Source organism: Armigeres subalbatus, chromosome 3, assembly GCF_024139115.2.
Source record: "Armigeres subalbatus isolate Guangzhou_Male chromosome 3, GZ_Asu_2, whole genome shotgun sequence".
Taxonomy (NCBI): Eukaryota; Metazoa; Arthropoda; class Insecta; order Diptera; family Culicidae; genus Armigeres; species Armigeres subalbatus.
This window is the reverse complement of record NC_085141.1, coordinates 221,920,468-221,944,631: the sequence shown is the minus strand read 5'-3', so window position 1 is coordinate 221,944,631 and position 24,164 is coordinate 221,920,468. Positions and strand designations below refer to the sequence as shown.

The 24,164-nt window shown below is 38.4% G+C and overlaps 1 protein-coding gene across 1 annotated transcript in view; it reads left to right on the top strand.

Moving 5' to 3' along the window:
• LOC134220171 (neuropeptide CCHamide-1 receptor-like) overlaps positions 1-1,387 on the top strand; it is a 205,873-nt gene extending 204,486 nt beyond the window's left edge. Inside the window, exon 9 of the mRNA XM_062699158.1 lies at positions 653-1,387. Coding sequence (XP_062555142.1) covers positions 653-758 — 106 coding nt within the window. The 3' untranslated portion in view covers positions 759-1,387. The remainder of the gene's footprint in view (positions 1-652) is intronic.
• Positions 1,388-24,164: the final 22,777 nt, after the last annotated feature.

Sequence of the window (24,164 nt, the reverse complement as noted above, 5' to 3'; positions counted from 1 at the left end):
TTCATAAACATTCCCATACAAAAAATCGGCATCTTAACCGTTAAGCTTCAACCAACCTATTAAACTGTTGTATATTCTCGAGTAAATAATTTGCAGTTTTCGCACAGTAAAAAAGCCTTGAATAAAGCTGTTCTTGAGTTTTGTGTTGGCATATTTGTACAAATTTGATAAATGCATTCATACAATGAATTCTGATGAGATGATTTTTGTTTGGCCAAATAGTATGAGAGCTAAGACAAATTCGGAATTTGTGTTTACAATCTGTACTTTCTGTACTTGAAGGGCACTACAAGCAAGCATCTTTAACAAATACACTGAGATTGTCGATTTTTCTAGGCCGAGAACGATGCTCAGACGCGCTTTTTCAATATAGTATAACACAATGTATTTAAAAAAAATGTACGATGCAGTTTTTGCCTTAAGTGAAGAAAATCGTTCACCCATCACACAAGCACAAACTGTAAAACTGGTATTATCATCCGGAATTGCAAAGAGTCATATTTCCTACACCATTCCGAGACATTTTGCCTTTTTCCTTTTTTCATGAGACACAATGCAAGTAAATCGTCTGCAGCCTCTGTAATCTGACAAGCTTAGCAATTGTATTCAAAGTATTTCATATTCTATCACTTTCATTTCGTTTCTCCTTCAGAAACATCCAGGAGACTACCATCATCATGCTTCCGAATGGAACGAGCACAAACGGAAACCATCAGAGCACCAATCAACCCGACAGAGATGGAATCTGCCTCTCCTAATAGAACTATTTCCTCGTATGAAACGCCAACAGAATAAATTCACCCCTGAAAATCCTGTATTCAATGGCACGTTCAAGTGCTGTGACCAAAGCTTACAGCTGTTAAGACCGGATGACTTCGCGCGCTAAACATAGATAGGATGTAGGAAAAATCATTTTTGTGCACAACCCAATTGGCGGTATCCATCACGAAAGCTGTCAACCGCATATCGTATTTAGTCGTTTTCCACCACCCACGCCTTCGCTGAAAGGAGCAAAAGGGTGATGGCGTTTCACTTAGCTAGAATTAAATGCGAAACCCGGGCAAGGATAGTCTTATCTAAATTGGGAAGAACCTGGCTGGCTCCCGGAATCTGCTCCGGCAATCTGACCGAACACGGAAAGGTTGAGTTCGCTCTGATGACCGCTTAGAGACAAGCTGGGCGAAACCATTGTTGGGAAACAATGCGGTAAGTTGCCCGTAAAGATGCTATGAAAAACGATGAGTCCTTTCGCCGGAGGGCGGTCTTAGTACATACGTAAACCTACGTACAGTCATATATTAGATTTTTGTTTTTGTGGAAGGGGAATGAGCGCCTGCAACCGTTTTGATTCATATTCCGTACTCATATTTCGAAGAAATGGCATAAACTTGGCACAGCCTATGAGTTATCATTTTATTACGTAATGTCATAATCTCAAATCCCTCCATTTTCTAATGACGGCTTAGAGACAATCTGTCTTTGTAAAACTGTTTGAAATATTGTTGTGGTGAATCTGAACGATGCTCGAATAATGATTTATTTCCTGCTGCCTATACTAACATGTTTGATCCAACCAAATCCAAATAGGAAACAGAAGAAAACTTTTTTTAATCTGTCTCCCAGAAATGTCCAAAAGCACAGTGACCAATTAATTTTAACCCACACACACAGCAAGCTACCATTATCAAAACCAAAACGATACCAACATTGGCCTTGGTTCAATCAAATTAAACTAGATATGATAGCGCGTCATCGATACAATTTATCGAAGTGAATGTCCACGAAGTAGGGGAAATATGTATAAAATGCGCCGGATGGGTAAAATGCGCCACCAAGTTTTCTTGGTTATCAACACAATTTTTTTCTCAGAATCATAAACGGCTTAAGCCAATAACATTGCCGTTAAACAAAAATCTGTGTCAAAAAATTGTATCTAAATTTTCAAAAATGTTATTTGGCCCTTTACCAGTGCAATTTCGGTGTTTACGTCAACAATGCTTTTTGTGTGATTAGGAGAATTCCGAGATTATTTTGTCACAAAGTAGGAAAGGGTTCATCACTTTAATGGCGTTGAAGTCACTTGCATTTTTGCATGATTGCATGTACATATAAGTTAAAATACTAAGTAATTATGGTAGTCTAAGATTATCCTTTCCATCCCTGGTGTTTTGAAAAGGGCTTTGAAAAATTAAATCTGCCGGAAAAACCACATTTCTCAACCAATTCCTTCGCAACAAATTGCGGTTGCGCAATCCGCATGGATCTCAATTTTTGATTTATACTGGGTTTCAGTCAATCCTCAGCACGGTTCTAGAATATGTTGGGGTCAGTTGTCCTCGGATAAAGTGGCCATTTACAAATTTAACTCAAAACAGGTCGTGTGACACCTCCAACTTCATGATTTCACAAAACAATGACGAGAATTATATTTTCAGGGTTGCTGGGCCACTCGGGTTCAACCCGGCCACAATCCGGGGACCTCCGGAATGGTCATTTCCTTAATTTGAAATTTGTGAATGATTTTACCAACACTGGTCGTGCGACATCTTAAACTTCATGACTGCACAAAGCAATAATGGGAATGATATGTTTGGTGTTCCTGGGCTACTCGGGTTCAATCGGCCACATCGGCCATAATCCTGGGGACCTACGAAATTGCCATTTCATGAATTGAGTCAAAACAAGTCGTGTGACAGCTCAAATTTCATGATTTCACAAAGCATGACAATTTGGAGAACCTTGAACATCTGTATCAAACTAATTTGAAGTGCATATTACAGACAAGGGCTCAAGGGATTTGTATGTACATGCTGGCTTGATTTTGGTTTGATACCAGGCGGTGTTGACATGGTAGACTAATTGATCTGAACTCCAGAACAATATGGAGAACCTAGAATATCTGCATCAAACCAATATAATACGCATAGGCTTCAGGGGCTTGCATGGACAAACTGGGTTGATTTCCGTTATGAAATTCTTCTGAATCGGTAAATTTTACTCATATTGGATTTGGAACTCCAGATGATCCGATGGATCCGAACTCCAGATGATCTTGCAAAAAAAAGAGAGGATCCCTAGAAACATAACAAACTACCAAACTACAGGAAACTAGATGAGGTGGATAAGACAACCGTAAAAGAATTGTGAAAATCGTTAAGGTGGTTATACAACAAAGCCACAAATCGGCCATCTTGGAAACCACGTGCTTTTTCTAGTGATTTTTCAAGAGCACGAATTGAGAGAACAACAACGCCTATGGGGATGAAACATCCGTAAATCGTTTGATTACTCATGCTAAGCAATCGACTTTAATTTCAGCATTGTGCAAAAATTATTACGCTGGATTTGAACTTTTGATACTAGGAGTAGAAAACCGTGTGGTAAATTTAAAATTCACCACATGACTTGATTGTATAATCACCTTAAGAAGACGCCCGGGAACCTGCTGTTTGAAATCATGATGCTAAAAATTTCTTGATCACAGTATTCGACATGTTAACCAACAACATGTACTTTCCATCATGCAAATAGGTTCTGGTTTCCCTTAAGTTCCATACAAACTGGTTCATTTATTAAAAAAACGGATATGATGAAATTTGTATAAAATTTAATCACAAGATGAATCGTCGTTCAAATGTACCATGCGTCTCCATATGCTTTTATACGCTGCTGAACAGTTTTCAAAATCCCTTCTAAAGGCTGGTTTACAGTTCCGAAGACGTGTCACGAGATATGGTCCCCCATGTAATTTCAAAGGGGGGCAGGCTTTCGTCTTCCGTGCACGAATTCGGTGCCATTGTTGCTGTTGAGTCCTGTATGTTATTTCCTGTCGGAAATACATATTTACAGCAAAATGCATATGGCGGTACTTCCTAGAGAAATTTTCTGCAGAAGAGCTCTGAAAATTTCTTGGGGAATGCCAAACGAAATTAGCACAAATTTCTGGAAACATTTATAGAGCAATTTCTGTAAGAGTTTTTTTATTGCTGATTAATGACTTGTGAGGGAAGTCAGAGTTTAACTTTTTACTTTACCTCAATACGGCAAATAGAAGCACATGTTTGTGATTCAAACGCAAACGACTGTTGTTCAATTCTGATACACATAGTTGGGTAGGGAGAAAAGGTGTGAAATGTTGCCAAAGCAGATTTGATGAATACAGAGAATGGATCGTTATTAGCTGGCTATGGAACATCTTCTCACAAGGGCAGCTGTTGTATAATTGGTGATACGTGTACTTAATGGAATAGTGTGTGTTCAAGTCTCACCGGCAGCCGAATCTTTTTTTCGCAATATCTCATAAAAACACCTTAAAATGGCAAACTTATTATTATCGTATTTATTAAAGAGGTTTTCAGCCCTTGGCTGGCTCACCTCTCGTGGCAAACTTAAATTTGTGAATTTGTGTTCCAAATTAAATATCTTTTTGTGAGAGTTTTTGAAGAAATATCCGGCAAAAATCTTGGAACAATTTTTGGGATGATTCATCAAGGCATTTCTGGAAGAAAAAGCTGGATGAATTCCTGGAGAAACTTCCGAGGGAATTCCTGGAGGAATTCCTGGAGGAATTTCTGGAGGGATTTCTGGAGGAACTACCAAAAGAATTCCTGAAGGAACTTCCGAAAGAATACCTGGAGGAACTTCCGAGGGAATTCCTGGAGGAACTTCCGGAGGAATTCCTGGAGGAACTTCCGGAGGAATTCCTGGAGGAACTTCCGAAGAAATTCAGAGGAATTCCTGGAGGAACTGCCCGAGGAATTCCTGGAGGAACTCCCAAAGGATTTCTTGGAGGAACTTCTGAAGGATTTCCTGGAGAAACTTACCGAGAAATTCCTGGAGGAACTTCCCGAAGAATTCCTTGAGGAATTTCCCGAAAAATTACTGGCACTTCCCAAGGAATTTCTGGTGGAACTTCCGGAGGAATTCCTGGTGTAACTTCCGGAGGAATTCCTGAAGGAACTACCGAAAGAATTCCTGGAGGAACTTCCGGAGGAATTCCTGGAGGAAATTCCGGAGGAATTCATGGAGGAGCTTCCGGAGAAATTCCTGGAGGAACTTCCGGAGAAATTCCTGGAGGAACTTCCGGAGGATTTCCTGGAGGAACTTCCGACGGAATTCCTGGAGGAACTTCCGGAGGAACTTCCGGAGGAATTCCTGGAGGAACTTCCAGAGGAACTTCCGGAGGAATTCCTGGAAGAACTTCCGGAGGAATTCCTGGAAGAACTTCCGGAGGAATTCCTGGAGGAACTTCCTAAGGAATTCCTGGAGGAACTTCCTAAGGAATTCCTGGAGGAAATTTCGTAGGAATTTCTGGAGGAACTTCCGGAGGAATTCCTGGAGGAATTTCCGGCGGAATTCCTGGAGGAACTTCCGGCGGAGTTCCTGGAGGAACTTCCGGCGGAATTCCTGGAGGAACTTCCGGCGGAATTCCTGGAGGAACTTCCGGAGGAATTCCTGGAGGAACTTCCGGAGGAATTCCTGGAGGAACTTCCGGAGGAATTCCTGGAGGAACTTCCGGAGGAATTCCTGGAGGAACTTCCGGAGGAATTCCTGGAGGAACTTCCGGAGGAATTCCTGGAGGAACTTCCGGAGGAATTCCTGGAGGAACTTCCGGAGGAATTCCTGGAGGAATTCCTGGAGGAACTTCCGGAGGAATTCCTGGACGAACTTCCGGAGGAATTCCTGGCGGAACTTCCGGAGGAATTCCTGGAGGAACTTCCGGAGAAATTCCTGGAGGAACTTCCGGAGGAATTCCTGGAGGAACTTCCGGAGAAATTCCTGGAGGAACTTCCGGAGGAATTCCTGGAGGAACTTCCGAAGAATTCCTGGAGGAACTTCCGAAGAATTCCTGGAGGAACTTCCGGAGGAATTCCTGGAGGAACTTCCAGAGGAATTCCTGGAGGAACTTCCAGAGGAATTCCTGGAGGAACTTCCGGAGGAATTCTTGGAGGAACTTCCGGAGGAATTTCCGGAGGAACTTCCGGAGGAACTTCCGGAGGAACTTCCGGAGGAACTTCCGGAGGAACTTCCGGAGGAACTTGCGGAGGAACTTCCGGAGGAACTTCCGGAGGAATTCCGGGAAGAACTTCCGGAGGAATTCCGGGAGGAACTTCCGGAGGAATTCCTGGAGGAACTTCCGGAGGAATTCCGGGAGGAACTTCCGGAGGAATTCCGGTAGGAACTTCCGGAGGAATTCCGGAAGGAACTTCTGGAGGAATTCCGGGAGGAACTTCCGGATGTATTCCTGGAGGAACTTCCGGAGGAATTCCTGGAGGAACTTCCGGAGGAATTCCTGGAGGAACTTCCGGAGGAATTCCTGGAGGAACTTCCGGAGGAATTCCTGGAGGAACTTCCGGAGGAATTCCTGGAGGAACTTCCGGAGGAATTCCTGGAGGAACTTCCGGAGGAATTCCTGGAGGAACTTCCGGAGGAATTCCTGGAGGAACTTCCGGAGGAATTCCTGGAGGAACTTCCGGAGGAATTCCTGGAGGAACTTCCGGAGGAATTCCTGGAGGAACTTCCGGAGGAATTCCTGGAGGAGCTTCCGGAGGAATTCCTGGAGGAACTTCCGGAGGAATTCCTGGAGGAACTTCCGGAGGAATTCCTGGAGGAACTTCCGGAGGAATTCCTGGAGGAACTTCCGGAGGAATTCCTGGAGGAACTTCCGGAGGAATTCCTGGAGGAACTTCCGGAGGAATTCCTGGAGGAACTTCCGGAGGAATTCCTGGAGGAACTTCCGGAGGAATTCCTGGAGGAACTTCCGGAGGAATTCCTGGAGGAACTTCCGGAGGAATTTTTGGAGAAACTTCCGGAGGAACTTCCGCAGGCATTCCTGGAGGAACTTCCGGAGAAATTGCTTGAGGATCTTCCGGAGGAACTTCCGGAGTGTAATGGTCTTGCTGTTCCACTTGTTGGGTTCATCTTCTTGGCACTACCAGGACGAAGGATGGTGTGATAATCACTAGTCACATTTAAAGACCGGGTTAACACTTGGTCCGAAGACCAAAACTGAACTGATTTATTCTGGCTGGACGGACCTTATTTATAGGGCGATCCAGGCCTCAAGAATGCTTAGTTTACAAACTGTTAATATAGAACCTAATGGAAGGTTCCTGGAGTGACTTTTGCTAAGACCAACATATGCTCGTCAGTGGTCCGGAGGAATCGATCGATTCGTAATTCGAGCCGAAAGCTTTACATCGTTGCAATCGATTTGCGAACGTAAGCGATACGATGTAAACGATCGCACGTTTTTCGCGGTTCTAGAATTGGCTCGTCTTTTGCATTACAGGAGGGTCTTCCGGAGGAACTTCCGGAGGAATTCCTGGAGGAACTTCCGGAGGAATTCCTGGAGGAACTTCCGGAGGAATTCCTGGAGGAACTTCCGGAGGAATTCCTGGAGGAACTTCCGGAGGAATTCCTGGAGGAACTTCCGGAGGAATTGTTGGAGGAATTCCTGGAGGAACTTCCGGAGGAATTCCTGGAGGAACTTCCGGAGGAATTCCTGGAGGAACTTCCGGAGGAATTTCTGGAGGAACTTCCGGAGGAACTTCCGGAGGAATTTCTGGAGGAACTTCCGGAGGAATTCCTGGAGGAACTTCCGGAGGAATTTCCGGAGGAATTCCTGGAGGAACTTCCGGAGGAATTCCTGGAGGAACTTCCGGAGAAATTCCTTGAGGATCTTCCGGAGGAACTTCCGGAGTGTAATGGTCCTGCTGTTCCACTTGTTGGGTTGATCTTTTTGGCACCACCAGGACGAAGGATGCTGTGATAATCACTAGTCACATTTAAAGACCGGGTTAACACTTGGTCCGAAGACCAAAACTGAACTGATTTATTCTGGCTGGACGGACCTTATTTATAGGGCGATCCAGGCCTCAAGAATGCGTAGTTTACAAACTGTTAATATAGAACCTAATGGAAGGTTCCTGGAGTGACTTTTGCGAAGACCAACATATGCTCGTCAGTGGTCCGGAGGAATCGATCGATTCGTAATTCGAGCCGAAAGCTTTACATCGTTGCAATCGATTTGCGAACGTAAGCGATACGATGTAAACGATCGCACGTTTTTCGCGGTTCTAGAATTGGCTCGTCTTTTGCATTACAGGAGGATCTTCCGGAGGAACTTCCGGAGGAATTCCTGGAGGAACTTCCGAAGAAACTTTTGGAGGAATTTGTGGAGGAACTTCCGGAGGAATTCCTGGAGGAACTACCAGAGGAATTCCTGGAGGAACTTCCGGAGGAATTCCTGGAGGAACTTCCGGAGAAATTCCTGGAGGAACTTCCGGAGGAATTCCTGGAGGAACTTCCGGAGGAATTCCTGGAGGAACTTCCGGAGGAATTCCTGGAGGATCTTCCGGTGGAACTTCAGGAGGAATTCCGAAGGAATTTCCGGAGGATTCCTGGGGGAGCTTCCGAAAGGATTCACGGAGGAGCTTCCGAAGGAAGTCCTGGAGGAACTTCCGAAGGAATTCCTAGAGGAACTCATAACAACAGAAAATCGAATATTCCCCAACTACAACAGTTGGAAATTTTTGGCCAAATCTCAAACGGAAATTCTACTCCAATAACTTTATGGTCACGGTGAAACATTTTATCAACATCCAGGGCTACCAGGACTACTGAATAAGGTCAAACATCTGTCCCTCTATATGAGAACATAGTTCATGATTTCATGAATCCATTGGGTTTTTACATTTTCATCAGCTATGGCTAAGGTTCTAGGCCAACTGCCGTAATGCCGCCATGTCAGACACCGCATAATAGCCGGGGGCCGGACGAAACCTCAGAAATTCTTATTCTAATTAATGATGCTTGTTATTTTCAATATTTCCCTGATTATATCACATGCATTATTATTGAGATAGAAACTATATTAAATTATTGTCTAGTGCGTATTTCTCAAAACATTTTACAATTTAACACCTTGTAGAATTAAAAAAAAAATCTCGATGCGGTAATTCGCCAAATGTTGAACGGCTAATTTCATCGCCTATTGTTGAACGCACGTGCATTTCTTATGGGAGTTCAACAATTGGCGACAAAATTAGCTGTTCAACATTTGGCGGTTTCCCCTATTTCCCTTCAAAAGAATTCCTGATTAATGATTCCCATTTATATAATTTCGGCGACAATTATTCAGAAGCTCCATAAGCTATTTGTCCTAATTTTCACGAGAAATTCTTTACAAATCCCACGAACTTTCTTTTCAAATTTCAATGGAAAAAAATTTTGATTTCACGGAAAATTCTTTCAAATTTCCACATGAAATTATTTCGAATTTTCAAAGAGAATCCCTTCGAACTTCCTCGGAGAATTCTTTCCAAGTTTCTCTAGAAATACCATCGTAGGTAAATTCTTGCGAATTGTTTTGGAAATTTCTTCCAAATTTCCTCAGCCGAAAATTGTTCCGAAATTCACCGGAAAGTTCTTCAAAATATCCTTGTAATATTAAATTTATTAGAGAAATTCTTCCGTATTTAAAAGGGAACTCATCCGAATTTCCAAAAGGTTTTTTTTTTTTAATTTCCAAACAAAATTCTTCCGATATTCCAAGGAAAATTTTTCCTAATTTCTACGGAATACTCGAAATTTAACTTTTCCACTCTCGAGAAGAGCCAGCCTCGAGCTGAAAGTCTCGATAATAAAGACAAAGAAAAACTTTTCCACGGGAAATTCAACCCAAAATCAAACCAATGAATTCCTTTTTTTATCCATAACAGTGTGCAGAAATTCGGATTCCTATTTCCCAGTTTCACGTGTTATAATGATCGAAAATATGGAAACGACTCAGTAGAAAGATTTCTTTCTTCATGGGAAATATTACTGTTCCAGATGCGGACAACACTTATAGAAACATACGGTGTTGCAAAAAAAACATTTACTCTTGAACCGCAAAAAGAGTCGATTTTTTACATTCCTTTATTGGTTGACGATGCTACTATTCCGCTTTTAAAATAATAGGAAACCAGTGACCAATCTCTACTGGTGTGATATGCTGTAATGAGGTGGAAACCGCAGACGCGGTCAATTAACCGCAGATTATAAGTGAAGAACATATTGATTATTGATTTTTTTGTGTCCGAAATATGAACTAAAACGGTAAACATCTGGGCCGGTAGCTATCAGCCGTCGCCTTTCGGAGGCAAATGTTTTACCGACCGTGCAAACTCAAAAGAAACGTTCTGAAGAACGCAGACAAAAAGCCGGACAGCCGTAACAGTAGGTCCAGATAACAGAAAATAATTGGGTCTAATTACACTTTTTGCCCGTAGTTCCTTCGGAGTATGGCTTTGTTAAATGCAGCTTCCGGTAGTGGTACATATTTGTAGCATTTGTAAGCGATTTGTGCCAGAGAACATATCAAACTCTGTCTACGGAGACTGAAAAGGGGATAGCCATTAAGCTTTTAAATTATCAGTTGAGAACATCCAAAAGAAAGGCGAAAAAGTGAATGTGCTAAATGAAAACGGTGCTTCCCTATTCTTTGCATTTAATTCTAATTAAAAGCTAGATAATTTCCACCTATTTACTGTTAGAAAAAATCATTCGCAAATGTACAGAAAACAATGTATATTTCTGAAATTTTATCACTTGTTTCCCAAAAAAAAAATACTAATTGACCGTCACTTGCATATTTTTGAATGACGTAGAGTGGCATAAGATCCAATGGGTATTTTCTAGCGATACTTATCGGAAGGATTTTTAAGTTAATTGCCTATTTGCCAGGTATTGGATGTAACCACTTGGACATTAATTTACTATGTTCTGAAAACTCATATGTACATTATGTGGAAGATTATGATTTAAATAATGTATTGGAGATAACCACTTTACTTCGATGGGACTCAGGGTCGTGGGTTCGAGTCCCATCGAAGGAAATACATTTTCCAATAAATTCCACATAATGTACATATTCACATCTGAGTCTTCAGGATATTTTTAATTACACTACATACTAAACTTTTTTAAGTTGTTCAAAATTCTATTTCACTCAATTTCGTGTACAGGGTAGGATAGCGATAGCGTCATTGTAAAGTTTTACTATACTTTTTTTCTGATTCTGTACCACAACGAGTACATACGTAGAAAACGCTGTGGAGAAAACCAGAGACGATGATATTATAGAGAACTTGCGGAGAAATAAAAACCGAATCATGCTTCACGGACTTTCAAAATGATAAGATTAATGCCTATTACTGATACACAAACTGTTGTGTTCGGCGTAATTCAAATGATGTAATAATCGGTTTCATCTGTATTCAATTTGTCACTTAGTTTATTTATTATCCAATAAGGCACGTAAGAATTTTCGCAAGACACCATATTAGCCTTCTCGGGTAATATGTCAAACAACAAATATAATTGTAATCCCGAACAAACCCAAAGCAACACTGTCAAATTATAAAAAAAAAACAATGATTATATTATGGTTTCACATAGCAAGCACCACATATATCGATTTTAACCATACAAGTCCCGATACTTTCTATTCCAACTGTCTGGCAATGCACATAACCAAAGGCCAAAGTGAATAGTCTTGTAATCCTGTTGACAAACTAGTATGTCAACAGCATCCGAACTGAGTCAGTAAACATTACATCAACATGATGCTTTCTTGTTGGAATGCAGCAAAAGTGAACAAAAAGGAAAACATGTTTTATTCCTAGAGATTAGTACCTACTACGTACTGCAGCAGATAAAATTGCGGAAAATGAAGCGGGCATTTGACTTGTGATACAGCGTATAATTGTAAGCGGTAAGTTAGCTTGGAGAGCATCATTCATGCATTATTTTTCAAAAACAAACATTGTACGAATTAGCCACCGTTGTTGTAGATGTAGAACGTAATATTTATTTGAGGTTTCACAATGAGGACTTTTTGCTTCACTTCCACTAATGGACTAGTTGTTGAGTTACCATAAATGTAAAAGTTACGAGCCCAGTGATGTAGTTAAAAGATTTTTGTACTAGATATTAAAACGAGCTGTCTCGATCATTAAAACGTTAAGAAATAAAAGGTTTATTGTATTCTATCTACATGGATGAATACTTCTGATGTATTTTTGGTACGTACTACATATCACAGCCCGCATAATTAATCTATTCATGGAAATACATAAAATACATTTTATGGATGTAGACTAGACTAATTTTATTATACAGACCCCATTCGATTTTGGCACCACGCTCGGTACATTTATGTTGCCAAAATTGAATGTTGCCTAAATCAAATGGTTTTGGTTATCCCATGATACTTCACATGTCTCCATTTATTGTGACACTGCACACACTTTGACACTTTTTTTTAAACGGATTTTGAAATCTAAACATTTTTTCTTGGAAAATTCGTTTTTATACGCTGGTTTTGATATTAAGGCAGTTTTTGAATGCGTAAAATGAGTTTGATGCGGTTCATAAACAATTTCAAAAATTAAATTAAATGTTATTGCCGAAGTGTTTTTGTTGCCAAAATCGAATGAGCATGACCATGAGCATTATGACCGCACAATTCGTAGTTGCTACTCCGTAATTGACTGAATTGACTGACGAAACTGTACAGAGAACGCAATGAATGGGGCTTGAGATTAGCTACCCATTCTCAATGTACACGTTTCGGGAGCTCAAATATTTAAAGTCAATAACGGCGCCTGCCACGTCCTTACGGTCATATAGGAATGGAAGAATTGTTAGTCCGACTCTCGTTGCTACTAGAGACCGAGTATACCTCTGCATCTCCACGATTGTCTTGGGATAGGATATCGTTTTAGTTACAAAGGATAATTTATCTGGATTCACCTTGGTAAGCGATGCGATCTATGGGATGGGAAATAACACTAATACGAGTCTAAAGTTAAAACATGCACGCCCGGTGGCATATGAAAACTGAGGAGATTCGCGTTTTGGACGACCGCACGGAAGCGCAGCACTCTGTACTCACTTGCTCGATGACTACAGCAAACTATTGAAGAACGCGCTTTTTTCGACCGCGCACGGAATGCGCATGAGCCACCGAACACAAGATAAATATTTTATTTCTTTCCCGACGACTAAAACACGCACTGCACTTACTTGTTCGATGGCTACTCTTATTACCGGCCGCGCAATGCAGAACACAATATTTCGGCAGATCGCGCGATCGTTCTGCTGTCCGAAACAAGCGAAAACACGCACCGAACTCTGTTTTTGTTGCCAAAATCGAATGCTTCCAAAATCGAATGTAGCTAAAACTGAATGTTGCCAAAATCGAATCGGGTCTGTACCTGTAACATCTACAGTACTTCCGCAATAAGGTACTCGCACAAAATGATTTAATTGAAATTTCATTTAAATATTGTTGTTCTCCCACAGAAAACTAATCCAACAGATACAGAACAATCTTTTTTCCTTCCATGTGTAAACACGAGACACTGAAAACGGCCTAATAATTGAGGTCGAAATACGTATCTGTGAAGAAATACAGCGTGTTGGAGTTAATTAGAATAGTACTAAACTAGTCTCATGACACTTCATAAATGTTGCTAAGATGGCTCTCGTCATAATTCAATGTCAAATATTAAATTAATAGGTTGGTTGATTAGTTTGAGAGTTTGAATGAGGCTTTATCTAATATAGCTAATAAAACATAAATTGTTAAATTGATCTTTGGAATGCGTTAAGCCAAGGCCTCATTCAGTCGGGCACCAAACTTGCAGGTGACTCGCAAAATGGGTTTGTTGTGGTTCATAAGCTTTTGTGGAGCCTGGATACATGCCCAAAGCGTTCCCATTCTTAAAGGATCTGGCATTGGTGCAAGTAAATTATTGCAGTTTAGAAATTTTAAGTTAAGTTGCACATTAGTAATTTTGACAATATTTATTTTTTTATTTATTTAAATCAACTTATTAAATCAGTTTACTTTGTTCTTAGATTTGTGCTATTAGGATAGTTAGCTTATAATGCAAACTGATTTAGTAAAATATTTAAATCCCAACTGTGAATTCTTTACCGATTTTTTGAATATTACAAAACCACTTGCTGAGCATCAGCAAATCAAATATTGCTGTGCAAATATTACGAGCATCACTTAAAAGCGGCTCTTATTTTTTTATTCACAGCTATTGTAACCCAGAACTGGGGCGTTGTCGCCTCGCTGCATAGTATTTAGTCAAATTATTTAGTTAAAACGTCAGGTATTTTCAAACATTACGAAAATTTAATTTTATTTTATTGTCTTGAAATTATTTAATACTGTTTTGTAAAAACCTTATTGTAAAATTCCTGAAATTTCTGAGAATAAACATTCATTTATGAATTCCTTCGAAAAATACTCCAGAAATTAGTTCGGAAATAAATCAAGAAATTTATTTGATAATTCCTCCGAAAAGTTTCTTTTAAAAAACCTTATAAGATTATTTAGAAATTGGGAATTTGGGTATTCCTTTGGAGATTCTTTGGAATTTCTCCGAAAATTCCTAAAGAATTTTCATTGCGGATTTCTTCAGGAAATCCTTTACGCATTTCTTTCGGAGATTGCTTAAGAGCCAGTTCGCGAGAAGCGCGACCCCCTCTTGTATCGATATTCTCCGATTTGGATGAAATTTTCAGGGTTTGTTCATATATGTAAGAGAAGACATTTTGCAAATTTTCAGATTTTTTCATTGAGGGGAAGTGGGGTAAAACGGCCCTTCAAAAAATATTGTTCAAAAATCGCCAAAACCAAAAAAAAGCAATAACTTTGGCAATGAGTGACCGATTTTGTTTAAATTTTGCACGTTTTTTCTACTCAATTAGTACTTTATACCAAGTGGTTAATAGGGTTATAAAGTTGTTTACTTTAGGAGAAAATTGACTTTTTCGATAAAAAATGGTCGTTTTTCCAAAGGGAATATTTTTCACCAACAGATCTAGGATAAAAAACTAAACCCGTAAGGCAATTAAGGAACTAAAGAGCTTTCATCCCATATATAATGTAGAAGCGCCAACTCAAGAATTTCTAAGAAAATCGCAATTTTCTGCAACACTGTTAATTCTTAAGAAAGTTCGCACAAATTTTGACCCTACTTAAGTTGATGTTTTTCGATCTGGGGAAAACTGTCCAAACTTTTTGTATAAGTTGAAATTAAAATCAGAATTTTTCATTAGGGAGTGTAGGGTAAAATAATCCTTTAAAAATAAATGTCTAAAATACATCACTTTTTATGTGAGTTCTAACAGAAAATACATAAGTTTTAAAAACTGTTTCTTCTTCCTTTCAATTCATCAATATTTTCGTCTCAATAGATACGTATATCCTTCGCTGATCTATATTAGATAGCAAACTATTTGCAGAACAATTTTGAACAGAAGTAAAATAGGACCAAAATAAGTGCCTTAAGCATTAGCACGTCTTTCGCAAACTGAAACAAAAATGAACGGATTCGACGAAAGTGCTTGTTGATATTTTCTTTGAATAGGTGGGTACCGGTACTGATGTTGCTTTTACAGCCATGCGAAAAAAAACAATTATTCTTAACGGCAAATGAACAATTTCGTAACGTTTAAACATAGCTTGTTGGTGGAGCTGCTTCTCAGATTATATTTTTCTTTTGTACCTACTTGCATCAGGTTACCATAGGCTTGTTTTTGTAGCTTGTAACGATTGTGTGGTATTCATAACTCTCTTTCATCCTCCATCATTATCAATTTAAACCAAATTCTGCAAGTTTATTGTGCAAAAACGTCAAACCGTGTACCATTAATATATTCTGAATAACTAACTTTCAAACTGCTAGCTAATATTACAGAGATACAATCTAAACAAAATGTTTGACTGAATGGACTATACCAGTTCTAATCGGGTGTATATATTTTCATGAGTTGGACAATTTTATCTCATAGGTAATGGAATACCCTCGATTCTATGTTTACACAACTTTGTAAAAAACACTCCAAAGTTTAACAAAGTTGCATTCATTTTGCACAATACGGGAGAAACCTTTTTTTCTACAACGAGCTGATTTTTTACAAGGAGAGCGAAACAAGGTAATGCGTATACTATTGAATAGGATAGAGTATCAATTGTCTGACGATTTGAAAACACACCCCTCATGAAAATACTTCATATTTTAGGATACACGTTTCTACACTCATAGATAAAGTATGTAAATTGTAGATTGCTTAATCAATTAATTAAAAGATTACCAAGCAAAACTGTTTTATTCTCGGGTTAATTTACACCACCTGAAAGTGCTTGAGTACCTCAACAAAACTGTGTAGTTGATTGTAAAAAGGATGCCTTAAATATCAGCCTTTTTCTCTTGAAATCTTTGGTAACCTTATATGAACATATTTCCAACCAACCATAAGGTGTGGTTTGCTAAGAAGTAGTACTTGGGTAGTAACAGCTTGCAATACTTTTTGAGAAATCTATCTATTGCTTTTTTCACCGAGGAATAGACTACCGTGTTGAAGTACCAATGTAACAAACAAAGTACCAAAACAAATGTTCTTCCGAATGGATGGAAACTAGCTAAAGCATTGGATTTTGCTCTACGTCGTTCTTGAACCATGCATCGTTCTTGCAATTAAGACGTCACCATGGAGGAACTGGTGGGAATATATTTTGGTGGAACAATAATTTTGAACGGGAGTTTAAGACGGCGCAAATTTTACAATACCTCCGCCGGAATATTATAGAAATGACATGACTAGTTGACTAGTTCACGTTATTTTTTGAGATTGAGAAATTGTGAAGGATTTAATTGTTGACAGATAGAAAACCATAAAAACACTAAGCTTGGAAGAATTTCGAAGCTAACTAGCAAAATCACTAGATTAGTTGCCAGTTGGGTCGGAATAATCAAATCTAAGAAGTGTGGTTACGATTATCTTGTTTCGTAACATTATTTATATTTGGAGATCTATTTTACCCCTCTCTCCCCATCCCAATATTTTGCCAAATAGTTTCATCTACATATAGAAATAAACCTTGTGAGTTTCAGCCAGATGCTGAAACATCGATAAACATCGATTCTCACAAACTGGCTTGCAAACAAAAAGTGCAATATGCAGAAGTTCATAATTTGATTGATTATTCTTAAGTCGGCGCACTGAAATAAGTTTCAATAAGTTTGATATATATTCTGCTTGAGCTCACATATAAAAATTTATGAATTTTTGACATTTTATTTTTACAAGGCTATTTTACCCAATTTACCGAAATTGCTCATTTATCGTTAAGAATAATTGTTTTTTGTTCGCATAGATGTAAAAGCAACATCACTACCGGTACCCACATTAATTGTAGCTTATTCAAAAAAAATATCAACAAGCACGTTCGCCGAATTCGTTCATTTTTGTTTCAGTTTGCAAAAGACGTGCTAATGTTTAAGGCACTTATTTTGGTCCTATTTTACTTCTGTTGAAAATTGTTCTGCAAATAGTTTTCTATTTAATATAGATCAGCGAAGGATATACGTATCTATTGAGACGAAAAATATAGATGAATTGAAAGGAAGAAGAAACAGTTTTTTTAAAAACTAATGTATTTTCTGCTAGAACTCACATAAAAAATGATGTATTTTTTGACATTTATTTTTAAAGGACTATTTTACCCTACACTCCCCTAATAGAAAATTTTGATTTTGAATTTCAACTGAGACAAAAAAGCTTGGACAGTTTTCCCCAGATCGGAAAACATCAACTTAAGTAGGGTCAAAATTTGTGCGAACTTTCTTAAGAATTAACAGTGTTGCAGAAAATTGCGATTTTCTTAGAAATTCTTGAGTTGGCGCTTCTACATTATATATGGGATGAAAGCTCTTTAGTTCCTTAATTGTCTTACGGGTTTAGTTTTTTATCCTAGATCTGTTGGTGAAAAATATTCCCTTTGGAAAACGACCATTTTTATCGAAAAGTCAATTTTCTCCTAAAGTAAACAACTTTATAACCCTATTAACCACTTGGTATAAAGTACTAATTGAGTAGAAAACGAGCAAAATTTAAACAAAATCGGTCACTCATTGCCAAAGTTATTTCATTTTTGGTTTTGGCGATTTTTGAACAATAATTTTGAAGGGCCGTTTTACCCCACTTCCCTCAATGAAAAATCTGAAAATTTGCAAAATGCCATCTCTTACATATATGAACTAACTCTGAAAACTTCATCCAAATCGGCGTACATCGTTGCAACCTCCCTTGGAAAGGGGGTCGCGCTTCTCGCGAACTGGCTCTTAAGGAATGCTTTCGGATTTTGTTCCACGAATTCCTACATTCTCCTTCGGAGACTCCTTGAGGAATTCCTTTGGAAGTTTCTTTAGCAATTCCTGCGGAAATTTCTTAAGGAATTCCTTAAAAAATTCCATTCATTTTTTTTGAGAATTTCTTCAGACATTTTTTGAGTACAGAGTATTTTTTTGATTATTTGAGAAATAAAATTCTGACGGAGGAGCTCCCAAATAAATTTTTGGAGGCGTTTTTGAAGAAATTTGTGTTGGGTTTAGTGCAGGAATTTCCAAATAAATTGTTGAAGGCATTCCCAAAAGAAAACCTGAATGGATTTTCAAAAATAAATCCTAAAGGAACTTAAAAAGAGTTTTTGAAGGTAAAATACTTCCCTAAAGAATTCCTAAAGGAATTCCTAAAGGATAAATCCATAAAGGTATTTTTGAAGGAATTCTTAAAAGAAATTACGGAAAAATTCCCAATAGAATTTCAGAGAAAATGCCTACTGGTATTTCTGATGTAATTCCTTGATTTCTTCAAGAATTCCTTAGGAATTTTTCCCAGTAATTTATTCGCAATTTCCTCTAGAGATTCCTTTGAACATTCGTCCAGGAATTCCCTAGGAAATTGCCTCAAAAAGATCTACAAAAACTCCTCCGGAAACGAATTCCATAAAGTTCTTCGGAAATTCTTTCGGATATTCCTTAAAATTTACCTCAGGAATGACGTCAGAATTTCCTACACGTATTCATTTGTTTAAGAAAACCATAGGAAATTTGTTAAGGTTCGTTATTTTGGAAATTCCTTTAAAAATGTCGTAGGAAATTGCTTTAGAAATTTCTTCATAAAATCCTTTAGGAATTCTTTTGTAACTCCATTAGAAATTCTTTCGGATGTACCTTCCGAAAATAATTCGAAAATCGCTTTTGAAATATCGACGGAAAATATTTTAGAATTTCTCTACCAATTCCTTCAGAAATTCATTTACAGATTCCTTCAGAAACATGTTTAGCCTTTGAAAGATTGCTTAGGAATTTCTTCGGAAATTAATATGGAGGATTATTTTAGGAATTGCTCCGGATTTAAAAAAAACGTTGGAAATTTTTTAGGAAATTCCTCTATGGGTTCCTTAGCAACTTCTTTGGCATCTTTTCCTGAAATTCCCATAGGAATTCTTTCAGAACTACCTCAAGTAATTCCTTGGGAATTTCTACGGGTAATCCTTTGAAAATTCTTCGGTAACTTAAACAAGAAGTTCTTGGTCATTTCCCTCAGTAATTCTGTCTCAAACCTAGTAACATTTTGTTTTTATGCAGGTTTTATAACACTCTTGAAGAGTAAATTATGGTCTTCAAGAGCGTTGTAAAACTTAAAATGTTACTTGGGAACATTCTCCATTTCTTTTGATTTTTTCGGGAATCTCTTCAGAAATTCATTCAAAGAAATTTCTTCGGAAATTGCTTTTGGGAACCATTCGGAAATTCTTCTAGGAATTCCCTAGAACATTTTTTCGAAATTTACTGAAAAGATTCTTTATTATTTTTCTGCGGGAATCCCTTCGGTTCCCTAATGTAAACTATTTTTGAAGTCGGTGCTTCCGGGCAAAATTATAAAATACCTATACATATAATAAGCAAGGCCTGCGTGCCCAAACCTTTGTTCCTTATGACGAATAAACGAGTCTACTTTTAGCAAGGAAACAAGCTAGTTCGGTTTTGTATTTCCTTGGTGTGATTTGTGGGAAGTCCGTCGTGGGATCAATAGTGAAGTTGGCCAAGTTCGGGCGAAGTATTTTTACACAGCTATTTTAAAAATTACTTCAAACATTTTGCCAGAAATGCCTTTATAAACTCTTTTCGCTATTCCCTCTATTCTCTCTATTCCTTTTTGAACCCCTTCGAAGATTTTTTCAGCAATTTCTTCGGAAATTGTCTTTTTTTTTCGGAAAAGATTCGGATTTTTTTCGGAAACTATTTCATTCCTTAATAAATTTGCAAATGAAATCCTGAAAGACTATTATATGGAATTTCCCAACGAGAGTCTCAATGTTTTTTGAAAATTTTGTTATTTATATTTTCTTCTTTATTTCATCTCATTCATCACCTGGCAATAACGGAGTAGCAACCGTGGGCGGTCAATCATGCTCATGCTCATGCTCTTCTTTATTTCATCTCATTCATCCTTTTCCCTTTCATTTTTCTTTCTTCTTGCTTCTTAATACTTTCTATTTGCCTAATTCCTTCTTCTTTCTTACCTCTTTCTTCGCCATTCTTGCTTCTTCGTTCTTCCTTTTTTCTTCTTCATTCTTCTTCCCCTTCTTTCTTTCTTCCTACTTATAGTTATACATCGATTTTATGGCCAACGATTATATGGACTTTATACCTCGATTAAATACACATTTTTTGTGTTTTGGGCTATTGGAAGGTTTTTGAAAGAGTATATTCATTCATATATCATGAGGCTAGCATAGCACGATCATACATTTATGCTCAGGGAAATCAAGAAAATTTTCAACCTGATAATTTCCTAGACCGGAACCCAGCCACCTTCAGCAGGGTCTTGCTTTGTAGCCGAGCATCGTACTGCACGGTCAAGGAAGTCCTCTGTGTTAGCCTCATGATACACAAACGCAAAAATGGTAACATGGCTTAGGAACCCCGCAGTTAATAACTGTGGAAGTGCCTAGAAAACACTGCGCTGCTAGGCGGCAATATGGCCCAGTCAATAAGAAGAATAAGAAGAAGAAGAAGCAGTATAAAAGCGTACACTGAATCATATGATCGGCTGACTGGATTGATTTGGTTCAATCAAAGTTAATTGCCTATTTTTCGTTCATTTGGCCACCCGACATGGTCATTAATTTACAATGTTCTGGAAAATTCTGATGTGAATGTGTGCATAATGTTGTAGATTATGATTTGAGAAATGTATTGCAGGAAAGTTGTTACATCAAATACATTTTTGAAATCAAAATTTTCCAAACGATGTAGGGTTTCTTACCCCATTCCCGGCCTAACATGCATACGACTGCATTATTTAATTGATATTTATGACAGGAAGCAACTTTTCATAAATTTCGTGTGCCGTGCAATACTGCAATGGGGTTCACTTCTGCTTAAAAATAGCTTTTCTTGGTAAACATCGTTTGAAAAAGCTTTTATTTGATTTAAATTAACGAGGTCCAGCACTAATTTCAGTCATAGCGATTTCATTTCCGGCCCACTTCCAAACCGGTTCCCGGCCTAAGCAAAATTTCGCTCAATCTCTCAACACCTTACTCTCATTCTCTCTCGGGATGGTAGAAAATGCGACGTAAACAAAAATAAGCACGTTCAACGCCGTCATGATGCCAGATGGTATTATTTATAATAATTTTTATTTGGTTGAAAAGATATATTCACTCATCCAAATTACTTCCAAACGCTTAAAAACTATATTTGTATCACTTTTGGAAATCGAGAGAATTACAAATAACATGATACGGTCTACTAATTAGATAGTTTTCCTATGAACGTTGAAGGATTTTGTTCATACTAAAAAAGACTCCTGGCCTTCTGGCAGCACGGTGCGGCTAGAAGTTCTTAGGCCGAAGTAAATTTTTCTTCGGTTTGAGGATACATTTTTAAATGTATTCTAATATGTTTATATTAGTTCTGCTTAAACAAACAAATAGAAAATATTAAGGTGCGTGAGTTTAGAATCATTGTGTGGTGATGAACAGCTTCCAGCAATGATTGTATCGGGAACTGTGACGATTTTCAGGTAGGTGTTTACATGAAAATACCGTTTTGTAAAAGTGGAAAGATTCACTCCGGCTCAGTGGTGTAGCAACGGAGAGTGATTGTTCGGAATGCACATTTTTATTTTCTATAATTGGACCAATTAGGAGTGAAATAAATGGTTGAAAAATATTGAGTATTGTGCGATATAAATGGGAGACTTTATTGAAATTATCAACCATAAACCTACGGCTTCCAAAAAGTGTAAATCCTTAGTTTTCTGTGCAGTGAGCCGGGAATCGGGTCCATAGGCCCAAGTAGTGATTTACCCTACTTATTCACATCGGAGTTTTTCAGAAGCCTCAGTGTTCGAAGAGGCTTATTTTCAAAAAATATCAGCATCTCTAAAACACCCGCTACAAGAAAATATAGGTTTTCCTCTTTCACGTGAGTGCATTTTTAAAATGTTCTATCGGCGGTTATTTTTCGTTTTCAAGTTTGTTTATTTGGTAGGCTCAGGCGTGTATAACACTTTACGAAGCCATGGTTCTTTGTAATATATACAATCAATATCATTTTATCGCGGTTACTTTTATATACATTTGGGGGAGGGTTAAATCGGCTATTATTTGAGATTCCTATGGAGTTTGCACCAAAAATAGTGAAAAAAAAATCTATCCCCCGATAGAACATTTTAGTTTACCCACAATGTGACAGCGGTGGGCGTTTTGGTGGTGGTTAATCCCTAGAAGTTATGTTCACCTCAGTTTTGCTCATGATCTGTAGTATCTTGAGTTGTTAGCACTCATGATTATACAATGTGGGGGATTGCGTGAAATAGAACTTGAAACAAATGAGTGTTTAGAACAGGTATCCACCGGTTGACACTAAACGGATCAACTTAAAATAAAAACTTTTGCTTATGCAATCTGATAACTTTTATTTATTTTTCACGCATCAATTTCTTAGGAGCTTTGTTTTAGTGGATATTACATAACGCAAGAGAGGGTTTAAACTCTGCGTTATATTGCATGAATTCCCCGATTCGGTGCGTTACTACTACAGTAATAGCTGTTTCGGGGTAGTTGGGTTCGAGTTTGGATAACTAAAGTAAATATGATTTATTAAAGCATGTGCACGTAAATGTTCTGCAGGAGATTTGCTGGACAGGACAGAAAGTGTGGAAAAGCGGGCATCGTGCGGCTACCTTCTACCAAAGCTGTGGCACCACCAACGAGCTGGGAACCGGCTTCATAGTGCTGGGTAAGATGCGCCAACGCGTGATTGGGTGGCAGCCAATCAACGCAAGGATGTGCAAGCTGAGGATTAAAGGCCGTTTCTTCAACTATAGCATCATCAACGTGCACTGCCCACACGAAGGGAGACCCGACGACGAGAAAGAAGCGTTCTACGCACAGCTGGAGCAGACATACGATGGATGCCCACTGCGGGACGTTAAGGTGAAGCGTTGTGACACTCAAATTGCTATGTGTTTGTATCATAAAAATCATCAACCATGGATTTGTAGTGGTGGAAACTTCCAATACCAATTCAGTAAGCATACACGTGGGATTCATTTTTTGTTAACATCCGACAACAGTAAACATTGCACGCATTCGGAAGAATTCAGCCCAATTTAGAAGCAGTATTAATCAATACGGTCTAAGTATGGGATTAACTGATGGAATTTGTCAGAAAAGCATCAGTTTTTCTTTGGTTTAGGTAAAAATTTATGAATTATGTTTTCACGATGCTGGATGTTTATGTTTACAGCCTCAACCGTTGTTGCCAGCTGCTCAAACACACCAATAACAAGATCATTTTTTGCTCCGATTTTTCAATTTTTGAAACGCACCCCAAAACAGAATCAATAAGATATTATTATTGCATCAATACATAATGCGTTAGAAAAAGATTGATTAAATTAATCGATATTTTACATGCTTCCGCTATGATTTCACAATAGTTCATATCGACATCACTGTCTGCTGCTGATCAATGATTGCTTGCATACGACGCTACCGACGGCGTGCAGATTGTTGAAACCGGCGACGTCGTTGGCATAGTGCGTTACTGGGGGGATTTTTTTCACTTTGATCACTTGCTTATATATCTTCCCTAAATTAGCGCTATGTGGTAATATCATCATATCGCCGCATAGTTTGAACTTAGAAGTAAGTCCAGATTTACTTTTTTAGTGAGAAGATGGTCAGGTATGTAGGCAATATATGAATTAAATTTGTCTGTGCATATCGGGGTGGG